The sequence below is a fragment of the Crotalus tigris genome, unplaced genomic scaffold (genome assembly GCF_016545835.1).
Source record: "Crotalus tigris isolate CLP2741 ecotype Arizona unplaced genomic scaffold, ASM1654583v1 scf7180000024338.4412243, whole genome shotgun sequence".
Classification (NCBI taxonomy): Eukaryota; Metazoa; Chordata; class Lepidosauria; order Squamata; family Viperidae; genus Crotalus; species Crotalus tigris.
In genome coordinates, this window is record NW_024100508.1 from 3,425,690 (window position 1) to 3,439,821 (window position 14,132).

Genomic DNA, 14,132 nt, shown 5'->3' on the forward strand with positions numbered 1-14,132 from the left:
CAACAGGCATCCTTTATTAAGAGAAAATGGTTGCAGGCGTTCTAGACAGGACTTGGGGTCCAAGCTCTCCCATTCAAGGTTTTAAGGGGTTTCCCAGTAGCCCCACCCAATCACCCCTACTTCCAGCGACAGTCTCAGGCATTACACTCCCACCCCCTTTTCCTTACTGCCGGCTGGATGGAGACTTCAGAGAAAACTACATGAAAGGTAATAGACCCCTTTGTTATGATTAGGCCTTTTGGTGCTATCCACATTCAGTTCCTTTGAAGTATACTGAAGGAAATGAGGGCCATAAAGCCCCTTTGTTCACCCCCTTCCCTTCATCGTATGACAGAATCCCGAGAAGGCAGAAATGGGTTTTCTATAGTTGATAACTAGAGATGAAATATAATTGGATTCTGACAGTCACCACTATCCCCACAGGTATATCCCATCTAAATTGAATCTGTCGCTTCTTAAGTTCTTCAGCCAAAAAAGCAAAGTCTTTTCTTTTTCTGAGAATTTTTGAAGGTATTTCCTTTAAAACTATCACATCCTGAGCTGCAATCTGAAATCTTTGTTTATAGAAGACCTGTATAATTTCATTACGAAATGATTTTCTCGTAAAATAAACCACCACATCTCTTGGTAATTTCCTCTTTTTTGCAACCCATGAATTAACTCTAAAAATCGTTTCTATATCTTTCAGCATTTCTTCAGGATCGATTTCCAAAACAGAAGCCAGTTCTGCTGCAATTTCTTCTCTCAAATTCTCCTGAATATTTTCCTTCAGGCCTCTTATTCTCAAAGCATACTCCATTTCTCTATATTGAGACATTATAATTTCATTCTGTGTAACATCCACATTTTCTTCTATTTTTTCAATTCTATCTTGTAATATTTCAACATTACCAACCACTTCACCCGGTCGTCAATCTTTTCCACAAGGCCAGCAAGCCCTTGGAGTGCCAAAACAATATCTTTCCTGAGCTCATTACTTTCTTGAGCCAGGAGCTCTGCTGTTTTTTCTAATGATTTTTCCAAAGTCTTATCTAAAGCATCTTGTAAATCTGAAGTGTAAGTGCCTGAGGTGGGGGCGAAGGTGGAGAAGGTTTAGGTTTAGGTTGTTGTACAGTCTGAGTTACTGAAGAGGCAGTTGAAGTTTTAGAAAGAGAAGAAAGTCCAGGATGTTTTGAAGCCATTTTTAAAAAAGGGAGGGTTCCCCCCCCTTCCTTTTTTCAAAAAAATGGTAAAATAAGAAAAAGAGAAGGAAAAAAAATTCCCTTTAAAAAAAAGGAATAAAAATTTTCTTTTAAATAAACCAAGTCTATTACATTGTTGAAACTTTGTTGCCAGTTAAAAAATAGTAAGTAGAAAATAGAGAAAATTCTAGACAAAGAAAGTAACAAAAAAGGAGGATTCCTCCGCCATATTTCTTCACTCCAATTAAAGTAGTAATAGGAGTAGATGTTAATTCAAACTGAGTTAGGTTTAAAATAAAATCATCCAATTCTTATCTTCCTGACCGCTCTGTCTGCTTTAGGTTGACTTACTGTTCCCATCAGATAGCAGCAGTGAAGGCAGCATCTAGCTTCGTTCTCTTCAGAGAACAAAGGCATCCGAGGAAACGGAGCAACAGACTCTGAGGGAGCTCTCACTATTCGTCTCCCAGAAAAACAAAATGGGAGACTTGTGAGGTTCTACCTCTATCCAGGCAGAAGCTCACCTTCCTCCCTTCGCCCAGGAGGAAGGTTTCAAGCCGCAAAACAGCTGATCATCGCTGTTTTTGCTGGCTTTTATGATTTCCCAGGATGGGCAGCTGTTAAACAGCAGCCATCGGCACGGTGCAGCCACAGGAAGTTTGATAGTATTTTTTGATAAGATACAAAATGTAAAAATATTGGGATGATGAAAGTGAAAGAAAAGTTTGAACTTTAAAGACAAATTAAGTTTGAAAAGATTTAGGATTAAGGAATGATTGAAATAATGAGGGGAAATTAGGCTTAATAAGAACTTTGAAAAAAGGATATATAGTGATTCAATCAATTTTTATGAATAGAAGTGAAATATAAATTGATTAGAAAAGATGTTATAGGTAGATGTTATTTTACATTAGTAGCATAGTATTTCTATAATATATGAAATATGAAAATACTGGGATGATATATTTAAGTGGAAAAGAAACAAGAGGAAGCAAGTGCTGTAGGAGCGTCTAAACAAGTGGAGAAGAACTTAAAAAGACCTATCCAGAGGAAGGAGCAAGACCGAGAGACCAGAGGCAGATAACTTCCCCTAGAAGACTATGGCCCAGATATAACTGAAGCCACGGAGGAGGTTGGAATTTTCTTAGTAAATATAAATGGTTTGAATTCTCCCTCAAAGAGAAGAAGTTTTTTTAGTAGACTACAAAAGCTAAAAATGGACATAATTTGTCTCCAAGAGACACAATCAAGAGACAACATTCTAGAATCTTAGAACAACCAAAAATGGGTAAGCTTTATTTCTCCCTGGCACTTCAACAGAAAAGAGGTATAGCTCTTTATATAAAAGAAAAGATGAACCCAAAACAAGTTTACGCAGATGAAGAAAGGAGAATATTAATGGTGGAAATTACTTTGAATCAAAAACAGATATTGATGGTTGCAATATATGCACCTAACGACAAGCAAGACCATTTCTATCATCAATTACATAATAAAATAGAGGACTTAAACTACCAAACCTTTGTACATTGGGAGACTTTAATTCAATAGTTGATACAACCCAGGTCTATAAAAGCCATAAACAAGGATTATTCTAAATGTTTTGGAATACTATGAAAACCACCCAGGGAAACAGATGGCACTGATATTTCTTGATACACAAAAAGCTTTCGATAACTTAAATTGGCAATTTATGTTCCAAGAGTTGACGGAAATGGATTTCAGCGAAAACTTCATAAATGCAATCCAAGCAATCTATAATAAACAAACAGCAAGGATACTTTTGAATGGAGACTATACAGTCTGCTTGCCAATTATTGTTGGGGGCAACTCCATTTTTGTACCGAACCTTACCTCCACCCCACCCCTGAACCCTACCCAATATCCATACTGATCCCATCCTTTATTTATCTTTGTAAAACCTAATAAAATATTTATATAAAAAAGAAAGAAAATTTGAGAAAATTTTTGATAAGAATTGTTTGAATATTATGGAGAAATTGATCTTAAACAAGATTTATGAAAATGAGATATATGGTGAATCAATGATGACATTTATGAAAATAACAGAAGCTAATAAGAAAAAAAATGCTATATATGGACACTATTGTTGGTATAAATATAGAAGACTGCTCAGTAACTTAATGGTATCACTGCCAGTCAGATTACGTTAATCAGTTGAAGTAAGAAGAATAGTTCAGATGAGCTTCTACAAAGGATGGACATTTAGAAGCATTTGGTCCAGAGTCTGATCTTGCTGTACTTCATTATTAAGCAAAATATATGGCCTCGTGATGGGGAGAATAGGGGGCAGAAGGAGTGAAAGTGGGGAAGAGATTGATGAAAATGGAATTTACTTTATGAGTTTGGATGGGAAGTTGAAAACATTAGTATTTAGTTCACTAAAAATAGTTTGAGCCAACACTGATGGCAATAAAATCCCTACATACCGGTTTTGATATTTGTTTCAGAAACAATGACCTAGATATTGCACGCTGTATAATGCAACAAATCTAACAGAATGGGAGCTAGGTTAAATCCAACAGATTTATTTTACCAGTTTGGACAAAAATCAATGGCCATCTCATACAACATTTTTTAAAGACCACCTTAACACTAAAAAACCCTCCCCAACTTTTTTCTGAATGCATCTTATATTAATAAGTTATCTTCCTCTATTGAAGTCAGTTGCCAAATAAATAGAAACACGAAAGGAAGCTGATCATATTTGGGATTATATATTTTTAACTGGCTAGTTTTGCTGATATGAATAAATGTATCAATTCATACTATTATTACAAATAAAGCAATAGTCTTCCCCATTTGCACCAATCGGGCCTTCTTCGCTCACTCTCTACTTGTGACCTGCTTGTACATCTACAGTTAATAATTACATGCAGATATCAGAACCCATATCTCTCTCTTCCTCTCTCCCAAATTCCATTCTCTTGTCTCCCTGGGTTCTGCCATAGTCCTAGAGGAGAGGGGGGAAGGATCACAGGATTATTGCCTTAGCTTCCTCTATCGCTACAATGTAACACTTTGTAACACTCTACTTTTGACTTGCTTGTACATCTATAGTTAATAATTACATGCATGTTTACTCCTGTAACTAGAGGTTTAAAGCGAAAAAGACACTTAAAACTCCATCCACCCTTTGGTCCATTGTCCAGGCTCTTACCGTAAGAAAGCTGTAGTATCAGAACTTTTGCTAGCACTCTGATCAGCACCATAGCTTCAATGCTGTGTGGCAAGCTGTTTGCCTGGAATTTAGAAATGGGAACAATTTTGGCAAGAATGCACAGTTCAAAATATTTGATTAATCACTTTGTTCTCTTCCACTTCGAGGCAGAAGGACAGATGTGGAAAAAATGCCAGTTTCTCACCTTCTTGATCAAGCAGCACTTTATTTGACCAAATTAAGCAGCTGGTTGCCCTAATATGTGATTAATGCAGTCTATGTGAGATGTTGGTGCAGAATTCACTTCAGCTTTAGGACATAAAAGAGATTTTTTTTCTTTTAACTGGAAATATTTTGAAACCTAAAAAAGCCAGGGCAGTTAGACCATATAAAGACAACCACACGTTCAGTTGACCCATTTGTTTTGGTGGTATGGAAAAATGACTGTTTCTGTATTATGAATACTGTGGGCAACTGATATTAACCTAAGTCCAACAATTTTCAGGGTTGTGAGACTGGTTTGAAAACACTCCACATTTTCCATTCTAGGATCTAGTTTTGGAAAACGAGATCAGGAAAGCTGGCTATGCACAGCATTGGATGGACGCTCTCCACAGCTGTAATTTGTTTGATTTTGATTTGTTTAAAGTTAGTCTTAACCTTTAAATTTCATCCTCTCCAGCCACCTGGACTTCAACTCCTAAAATTTCCCAGTAAGGATGGTAATTGTGGAGAATTAGGGAAGTTGAAGTCTGTACAACTGGGGGGAGGATATCCAGCTATGGTACCGGACTGGCTCAGGAATTCTGGGAGTTGAAGTCCACAAATCATAAGGGGAGCCATAGTTCCCCACCTCTGCTCTACATACAGATGTGCTTTTGGGGTTGGGACCCAACAGGAAAATGAGGGGCAGAGTACAGCATCCTTGCTCCCGTTCTTCCGGTGCTGCTCTAGCCTCCCTGTTGCTGATTCCGGTATCTTGGTGGCCTGTTCTGCAGGTGAAAGTCACTTTGAGGAAGCCGCTGCTTCATCAGCCTCGTTGCGGTGAGAAGCCGGGACTCACTCCCAGCCAGCAGGGGAGAGGAGCCTGGCTGCTCCGGGCCTTCTTTCCATCCTTGGGAGGGATCCCCGGCAGTCCCGACCCTTGGGAAGAGTGCAGGAAGGCCCAGTGCGCAAGGACCCTCCACCCCGAAGGGGAAACCTACCCATCTGGGTCTTTGGGTAGCAGTCTGTGTCCTCCTGGCCATTGGCACGTCACTTTTGGAGATGGGTAGAGATGGGAGGAAAAAGAACCTGGAAAAATGAGGAAAAAACAGTTCTCCCCCCCCCTTTTTCCCCAAAATGATTTGGAAAAAAATGAAGGGGAAGCCCTCTCCCCCCCCCAATTTTTCCAGTTTTTTTCCAGGCCTTCCCATTTCCAGGGGTGAGGAAGGTTGGAGTCCAGTGGATGCGGTGGCAGCAAGAGAAGGAGGCCGGGGTCCTTCGGGAGGTTTGGACGCCAAACAGCCACACTTCTGGTTCTGTTGATGGGGAACCTGCCTTGCCTTCCCCAGGCATCCATGGAGAAAGGGGCTCATGCAGACAGTCCTACTTTCCTTGGTTGCCTCCCCTTTTTATTCTTGGCACCCCCACCCCCCAACTACTACAAAAATGGGGGCTCAGGGAGGGAAGGAGGGAGGGAGGGGGTGGAGGAGGTCAGTTTGGGTGAAATCTGCCCTCTCAATTTTTCCTGGGCAGAAGACGTTCTTTCCACTCAGACCAAGCCCTTTGTGGCCTCACCCAAAAATAGTCTTCTCTATAATACAGGTAGTCCTCAACTTAATGACCACAGCTGAGCCCAAAATTTATGTTGCACAAGTGAGAAATTTGTTAAGTGAATTTTGCCCCATGTTATGACTTTTCTTGCCACATTTGTTAGCGGATCACTGCAGTTGTTAAATTAGAAAATTAGTTAAGTTGGTAACACTGTTATTAAGCAAATCTGGCTTCCCCCACTGACTTGGCTTATCAGAAGGTCACGAAAGATGATCATGTGACCCCGGGACACGGTGGGCAGGTCACATCTGTATTTCTTGCAATAATGCTCTGGATCCATTCAGTATAATCGAAGCCCTTGGTGTAGACACTAGGCTTAAGACTTTGGCCACAAGGATGCACCCCCCAAGATACAATGTCTTCGAATTCTCCATTACAGATGAGTGGTCCCCCAGAGTCACCCTGTTGAGAAAAATCAAACATGAAACATTACTACAGTATCTATGAATGGGAAGTGGAGCAAACAATTCCCTCCCATCGTCCATTCACATATAGCCCCCAATGTTTCACTTCCGTGTTCCCCAATCCAGGATCCTTGTAGAAGAATTTAACTCCTTGTGTTACCCCCACCAGAATCACCAGTATTGGGAAGTCTGAAAATCTAGACACCTGGAAGGCACTTGAGTTAGAAAAAGCCGTAACTTTGTATGTTTCTACAAGATGCCTTCAAGGCTAGATCTGTGTCATAGTTTTGAAAATTGGCATCATTTCTTTAGGAGTCTGTCTTAAAACGGATCATCTTACCTTACATGAATCTTTGCCTCCTTGCAGGATACCTGCACACAATGTTCTGCTTGTTGCTGGCAACCCTCCGTGAGCTGTTCGACACACCTCATAATCAAGTATGTTAATGTTAGCACAATGAGCGACATCGGGATAAGTCTCCGAAAAAAAATTAAAAATAGGCAAAATTCTACCTTTCACAATTTACCACCTAGATGCATAGATCTATAATTTCCATTGTCTCCAACCAGTGGAGCTGATCTCATTGCCTGGAATAGGAAGTGTTGTCTTTCAAAGCCATTCAAAGGGACTCCTGGGAAATAGAGATTTAGTTAAATGTTTTTGTCAAGATATTAATAGGTCTTAAATCAGCTGATGGACATTTGAAGGCTTCTCAAATTTCTCTGACACTCTAAGCAAAGATTGCCTTGTTGGAATAGTAGTTCTTTTGCTAGTTCAAAAGTCACAGAACTGATCTTGCATCCCCTGGAGATGATCTAGAACGGGGGTCTCCAAAGTTGGCAACTTTAAGACTTGTGCACTTCCACTCCCAAAATTCCTCAGCCAGCATACTAAAACTTCCATATCTCAAGAAGAAACAGACCCATAAGTTTGTATTGTGTACAAGAACAAAAAGCCATGAATCTTGTCTAAAAGATCCCTTGGGGAGGACAGATGAGGTGGAAATAAGTCTAAGGAAATAACGGAAAAAAGTCATCTGAATCAGACAAAGTTGAGCCTAAGAATATGGAATAAACCGCAATCCCAGCTAATCAACAAATCAAGAACTTTTCAGGATAAAAAGGGGTCCTAAAGCTCACCCACTCCTTGAGTCATCTTTGGATCCACAAGGTAGGAGTTCCTGTCCCTCTAGCTCAGGCATGTCAAACTCACGACATCACATGATGTCGCCAGTTTTGTCATTGCCGGCAATGGGGTGGATGCAGCTTCCACATGATGTGTCCGGCCCACGGGCCGGCAGTTTGACACCCCTGCTATAGCTGGTGCCTGGCAGCCTAATTGAGAAGGATGTGTCTAAACATGGATGGGTGCATGTGTGCTTTTAAGAAAGAATAAATTTACATTGCAAGCAGTAATGTTTTGCTGTTACTTTAAATTCACTGGGTCTCCATGTATTTCAAAAAAACCTGTGGTGCTTTAGTGGTTAGTTGAAAATTATTGGTGTGAGTCCTTACTTATTTCCCAGCTCTTGACCAAGTGAAGCCCTCGTACAATGGTTTTCTTTGGGTATCAGATATTGTGAGAACACAACATCTGTTTTGTATCTGAGCATAGGCTTCTGTTGAACCCAGCTAATGTGTATAAATCTTCAATACTTAATACTAAAGTAAGTGGCACACTTTATCACATGTGGCATGTCCTTTTTATTATTGTTTTTCTGTCTGCAGGCAAGATACCTTTGTTCCTTTAATTCCCCCCCCCTAATCGTTTTAGGAAAGGTGCCCTTCTGTTCTGTAAAGTGTCATGAAATCTTAATTAAAGGGACACAACTAGCAATTTAATGAAAACCTATGCTTTCTTCCCATTATTCAATTGAAATATTTTAGGAGCTGGGTAGATGCAAGTTTCTTTCCAACTGCATCTAGATTGAACTAAGAAATAAGCAAGATGTTTATTTAGTCATCTGTTCATGGTTCAGATGTTTAATTTTTTATTAATCTGATTATCCTATCAACCACACCCATTTTTATTATTTTGAGTCAAAGCCAGCAAACAGAACTGCAGAATAAAGTATCTGCTTCCAATTTCTTGACATGTGAGCATTCTGAGACCTTATGTCATATATATCATTTCTGTTCAGTAGGCTAGAATATATATCTAGAACTGATTTGCTAAAATCTAGCTTGTCTGCTGTAAAGTTTAAGGATGAAACCGTATCTCCAGTCTGTTATCAGAAGTTTTTTTAAAAAACGGAGAGGCATATTAATGTATTAGATTAAAATAGCTGTTGGTCACTGGCAAGGATGCCAAGGCTTTTTTCTATTTTGCAGGAAGAAGTTCCATACATATTTCTACAGCTGATGTGAGCAGAAGATTTAATTTGTTTCACTGATTGCAGCTAGGAGAATCAGATTGTACCAGGAGTCCTTGACAGGCAACTCAGTTGTTAAACAAAACTGTTACTAAGTCCAATCACATGATCACAAATCTGCTAGTGATTGTACTTAGCTTTCCTTTCCTTTATAGCAGGGGTCTTCAAACTTGGCCCTTTTATGACTTGTGGCTGAGGAATTCTGGGAGTTGAAGTCCACAAGTCATAAAAGGGCCAAGTTTGAAGATCCCTGCTTTATAGTGTCCAAAGAATACTATCCCAAATATCTGGGTGAGGACAAAGGGTGGGAAAGGAAGCCAAGTAAAAGGGTAGCTCTTGCAGCCCCTTCCCCCATTCCTCTGTCCTTTGGAATGCTCACTCCAGCACTGAGATAATTAGAAAAGTATTAATGTTTGTATTTACATTCATTATAGAGGAAGGGATTACAAGAGAGTAAGAAGGCATATAATAGGGAGTAGACAATGATTTGTGAGCAGGGTTCTTCTTAGAATAAAATATCTAGGGCAATCCTGTATTAAATTCTTTGGGGAATAAAATTGCCATGGGGAAACCTGGTCTTTTTCCTAAGGAAATGTCTTCTAATAGTTGACATTTTGAAGCACCAGGATATATCAATTTCCTGATTTCATATCCCTTTTCAGAAAATGTCTGAATCCATTAGAAGCAAGATAGAGAACTACAAAACAGCTCCATTTGACAGTAGGTCCCCCAATCAAAATCAAACACGGGGCTGCTGGCAGAACTACCTTGATTAGTATAATTGATCCATGTGAATGTTTGCGTCTCTGCATTAAGGATAAGAAAAAAGATTTCATATTCTGAAATCTTTGTAAAACATGTTTTTCTCTGTTGAAGTAAAAATAATACAAATGGTAATGCTGTCTCTTCCTCCTATATTTAAAACACTAGTTACATGATGAACAATAATGTCTTTGGGTTTAATAAATTATTCTTTTAGTTTTAACACAGTACATTTAATAAATAAAAAAATAAATATGCAAGCAAGAATTTTGAGTTGTGGGGATTTGATAACTTTTATTTTCTGGTTAGGCTGATTGTATAACACTGTATTGAATCCCCACTAACTTTTTCCATAGCAACAATTGATTGGAGATTGCGAAAACACAGGACAGATGATATATCATCATCATCATAAAATGTATTTGGATGTGTTGGAGAGTGAAAGGGTGGATACAGGGAGGTTTTTGTTTTTGTTTTTGGTAGACCCAGGTGTTGGACAATAGGCTTGTAGATTCTTCAGGCTTATACAAAGTTCTGTTTGAAGGGCTCTTCTGGATCCTAGATTAGATGTATTTTGAATTTTTTTTTTCCTGGTAGATTTCCATCGCTGTGAGAAAGCTGTGAATGCCAAAGGCTCTGATCCCTATGTCTGTCAGTGGTATAAAAAAGTATACTCATCCTTGTGCCCTTCTTTTTGGGTAAGTAAATTATGTAAGTCTGTCTAAAGTATTTTTGTACAAGAAACCAGTTGGGGGCAAAGGAAGACACTCAGTAAAAGATCTCTCCCTTTTCAGTGGGTCAGCCATAAAGGGTCGGACCAAAATACTTTGGAGTAAAGCATTAGAATCCCTGGCATATTAATCATGGGTGTTGCAGTTCCAGTACATCTGGGAAACAATTGATTACCAACTCCACGCCATCAAAAACCTCCATTCAGAATTGTATTCAAAGGATTTCTTTCAGGACATAACTGAGAAGCATCATTGTATGGAAGAGTTACAGTTCTAATGGGATAACTCTTATTGAGAAACGGTGATCAAAGGAAGACTAATGTATGTACTTGTGAGTCCTTTGAAGCAATTCAGAAGAAAGGCCTTGCCCCCCCCTCCCCCCCCCCCCGAAAAATAATAACACCCCACTTAACTCGGATTGAACTGATGTCTCTGAGCCGGCTTTTGCATAGCCTCTTCTGCAGATAACATCTCTCCTCAATTCTCCAAAATTTGCTTAATCCACTTTTCCTTACCCATCCACTAGCAGTCAGTAGTAGAGAATTACAGCATTTTCCTTTTTTTTTTCCCCACAGCACTGTTTTGGAGAGGTTGATCTCTTCGGAACGCCCTTTTTTTTTTTTAGGAGACTTGATTTACAGTAGGTCATAGCTGAAATCTCTTGAGCATCATTTGAATGCTGTTCCAGAACCTTTCAGCTGAAGAAGCATCTCAGTGTAGAGATGGTTAAGTAATGCTGGGCTTCTGCCTAATGCTTATCATTTTCCCCTTGTCAATTTGTCTGCTGTGGGTATAGAGTTGCCATTGCTAGCAAAACATCCACATTGCAAATTCCAGATGGATGTGCATATTTTGCTGGGCTGTTTCAGGTCTGCTTTGGCTACATCCTATGAGAAGACCCCTAGGAGACTTGCTGTGAGACTGGGCAGATCCATCCAGGAAACCAGCACTGGCATTTTTAGCAGCAGCCACACCATGAAATATCCATCTAGGAATCTCTTCTTAGAGATTCCAAAAAAGACTGATTATTTGCTAGAAAACAAGTAATGTTCTAATTGGCAGACCAACAGCTCTCTTTTGAGCTTTGAACCTCTTTGGAGTCCTAACACAATGTTATTCTTGCTGTTATGTCCTGGGCCTGCTAAGTCATTCAGCAGGTTCAGGAGGCTGCAGAACACCCGGGCAGACCACGTGGATGCCCGGGACCAGACAGGCTGTCTCCAGCCCTGCACACATGTACAAGGCGGGAGAAATACAATGCATTTATTGGTTGATACTGGCCCTGCAAAGGGGGGTATAAAAGGCATGCTTGCCATTTTGTTTTGGTTCTGTTGTAACGTGAATAAAGACAGGACTGTTTTTTATTCCTGCTTCGTCTCAATTCCTTTTACTGGAAAACAGAATATTGGCGACGAAGGTGGGATTTACTGCAAGGGGAACATTGAAAGAAGATAGGCTGATTCACCATGAGCGGCCTGAAGCGCTGGGAAGTTCGGCGTCCGGAGAATGCGACTCTGCCTGTCAATACAAGAACACTGGAGGAGAGCTCGGCAAAAGGGACCCCTTCTCAACCTTGCAGCATGAGCCTTGACAAGGCTACCAGGCAGTAACAATGTCCAAACTAGGCCGTCTCTCAGAATTTGACATAGCTCATCTGGAACGCTGGAGTTCCTACATGGCCTGAGTAGAGAACTACTTTCGGGTAAACCAAATCCAAGAAGACAGTCTTAAAGCTGCTACACTGCTGTGTGTCTGTGGGCAAGAGACTTTCGATATAGCAGAGAATCTGGTGACCCCAGCATCACTTGAATCAACTGCTTATGCTGAGCTTAAAAAAATGCTGCAAGAACATTTTGAACTGAAACTTTCAGTGATTGCATGGTGACACACGTTTGAGCAGAGGGACCAGAGGCCTGGTGAGTCTGCTGCGGACTTTATTGCTGCGTTACGGCAAACAGCTAGGCCATGCGAATTCAAGGACCTGGAAGTGAGACTTCAGGATCATTTAGTTTGTGGACTGAGACTTGTGAGCTGCAACAAAAGATCTTCGCAAGGGAAGACATCTCTTTCTAAGATGCTTTGAGAGAGATTGCAGCTGAAGACGCAGCAGGCGGAGCTGTGAAGGCCTTGCAGCTTGCCAAGAACCCTCCAATTTTGACAGCCGTCCATCAAGAGGTCATTCAAGAAGAATCCAAACAGGAGCCAGAGATGGAGGTGGACCGACTACAGCAGCCAGTGAAGAGAAGGCCTCAAGAGCACAGAGACAAAACATCCTCATTCCCTCGGTGTTTCAGATGTGGAGGACGCCACAAGCGCTCCGATTGCCATTTCCGCTCCGCCATTTGCCAGGCATGTGGTAGGCAAGGCCACATTGCCTCCGACTGTTTGGGTAATCAGAAGGACCGGTCTTTGGAAGAATTGCTTCAGAAAGGTATCAGGGTTCCCATCCAGAACAGGGTGGGTTTTTGCGCATCCCGTAAAAGCATTTTTAAAACTGGGGCCCACAGGCTGCACAGGAAGAAGCTTCACATTGACATGGAGTTTCAAGGGGTTCCTTTATCGATGGAGTTGGACACAGGGTCCGCTTTATCAATCATTTCTCTAGATCAGCAGTTGTCAACCTGTGGGTCGCGACCCTTTTGGGGGTCAAACAATGCTTTCACAGGGGTCACCTAAGACCATTGGAAAACACATATTTCCGATGATCTTAGGAACCGAGACACTAGTGAGAATTTCTGCTCAAGGCTAGCTCCGTGAGCCAGCTCGGGCAGACAGGAAAGCAGCCACCTCAGCAGCATGGCGGGACTGCGCTACCCATCGCAGAACAGCTACTGCCACGTCGCCACAGTTATGAACCTCCTGCTCAGCATCTTTCAGGTCCTCTTGCCTGGCTTCCGTCTGGGAGAAGTGCAGGGCCAAGGTAAAAAAAAAGCCTGGCGAAATACTCCCAAGGGGTAGCGTTGATCTGTAGCAGGAGGTGAAGGGGGCGGGTGGATGGATAGGTGTCAACAAGAAGGGAACCAGGTCTGATAAGGGTGAAAGTTGAGTGAGGTTTTCCCCCTCGCCCCTCTCTCCGCCTCCCTTTGTGCAGCGGCATCTCTGGCTGCTACCTTCCCAGTCGCCGAGAAAGGAAAAAAAAAGAGCCATGAGCGAGTTCCCCTTTCTGCCTCATTGCTTAAAGCTTTTTTTTTAAATGACCACTCATTCAGAATTCCTTGGGGCTTATTTGCATGAGCCTGTGGCAGGTCAGTAAATAAAGGGGTGGGGGAGCCAAACTGTCCAAGGCATTTGCACCCTGAACATGTGGACGCTGCTTTCATGACTTGCTACCACTGCCCCCTCTCTTCCCGCCCTGCTCTGGCAACGCGCTGCTGCTGCTGCTGAGCTGAGCTGTGGCGCCAAGCCAATCTCCATGCCTCCTGGTTGCCAGGCCGTGCTCCATCCCTGGCCACCCTCTGTGCCGTGCCGGAGCCTCCCCCGTGCCACCCGGCCCACCTCCCTTACCGTCAGAGGCCGCCTCGGCCCTCTGGTGCCCAGCGTGGCCCTGGAACTGGCGGGTAGGGGCGGCTCCTTCTCGGCTCGCTGGGCTCTGGGCCTCAGAAGCAGCCAGGCGGTAGCGATGCCCACATATGCATCAGAGGCCAGCCGGTCGGGCCAGGAAGTGGTGTCTTCCAAGCGGGAGCTGG

At 41.9% G+C, this 14,132-nt stretch overlaps 2 protein-coding genes and 1 long non-coding RNA gene across 7 annotated transcripts in view; 1 reads left to right on the forward strand and 2 right to left on the reverse strand.

Annotated features, from left to right (window-relative positions):
* LOC120300114 (snake venom serine protease 2-like) overlaps window positions 1–4,611 on the reverse strand; it is a 326,022-nt gene extending 321,411 nt beyond the window's left edge. Inside the window, exon 1 of one of the 3 annotated variants that reach the window (XM_039325694.1) lies at window positions 4,568–4,611. The gene's annotated coding sequence lies outside the window, so the exon portion shown is untranslated. The remainder of the gene's footprint in view (window positions 1–4,567) is intronic. The other 2 variants (XM_039325695.1, XM_039325698.1) reach the window with 2 other exon arrangements.
* LOC120300118 (snake venom serine proteinase 9) overlaps window positions 1–5,624 on the reverse strand; it is a 44,987-nt gene extending 39,363 nt beyond the window's left edge. Inside the window, exons 1-2 of the mRNA XM_039325710.1 lie at window positions 5,568–5,624; window positions 4,363–4,444 (exon numbers count right to left, since the gene is read on the reverse strand). Coding sequence (XP_039181644.1) covers window positions 4,363–4,444; window positions 5,568–5,609 — 124 coding nt within the window. The 5' untranslated portion in view covers window positions 5,610–5,624. The remainder of the gene's footprint in view (window positions 1–4,362; window positions 4,445–5,567) is intronic.
* Window positions 1–14,132, forward strand: part of LOC120300136 — a 42,305-nt gene that overhangs the window by 15,018 nt on the left and 13,155 nt on the right. For 2 of the 3 annotated variants that reach the window (XR_005554555.1, XR_005554554.1), the window contains exons 2-3: window positions 6,949–7,019; window positions 10,313–10,413. This is a non-coding gene — a long non-coding RNA (uncharacterized LOC120300136). The remainder of the gene's footprint in view (window positions 1–6,948; window positions 7,020–10,312; window positions 10,414–14,132) is intronic. The other variant, XR_005554556.1, reaches the window with a different exon arrangement.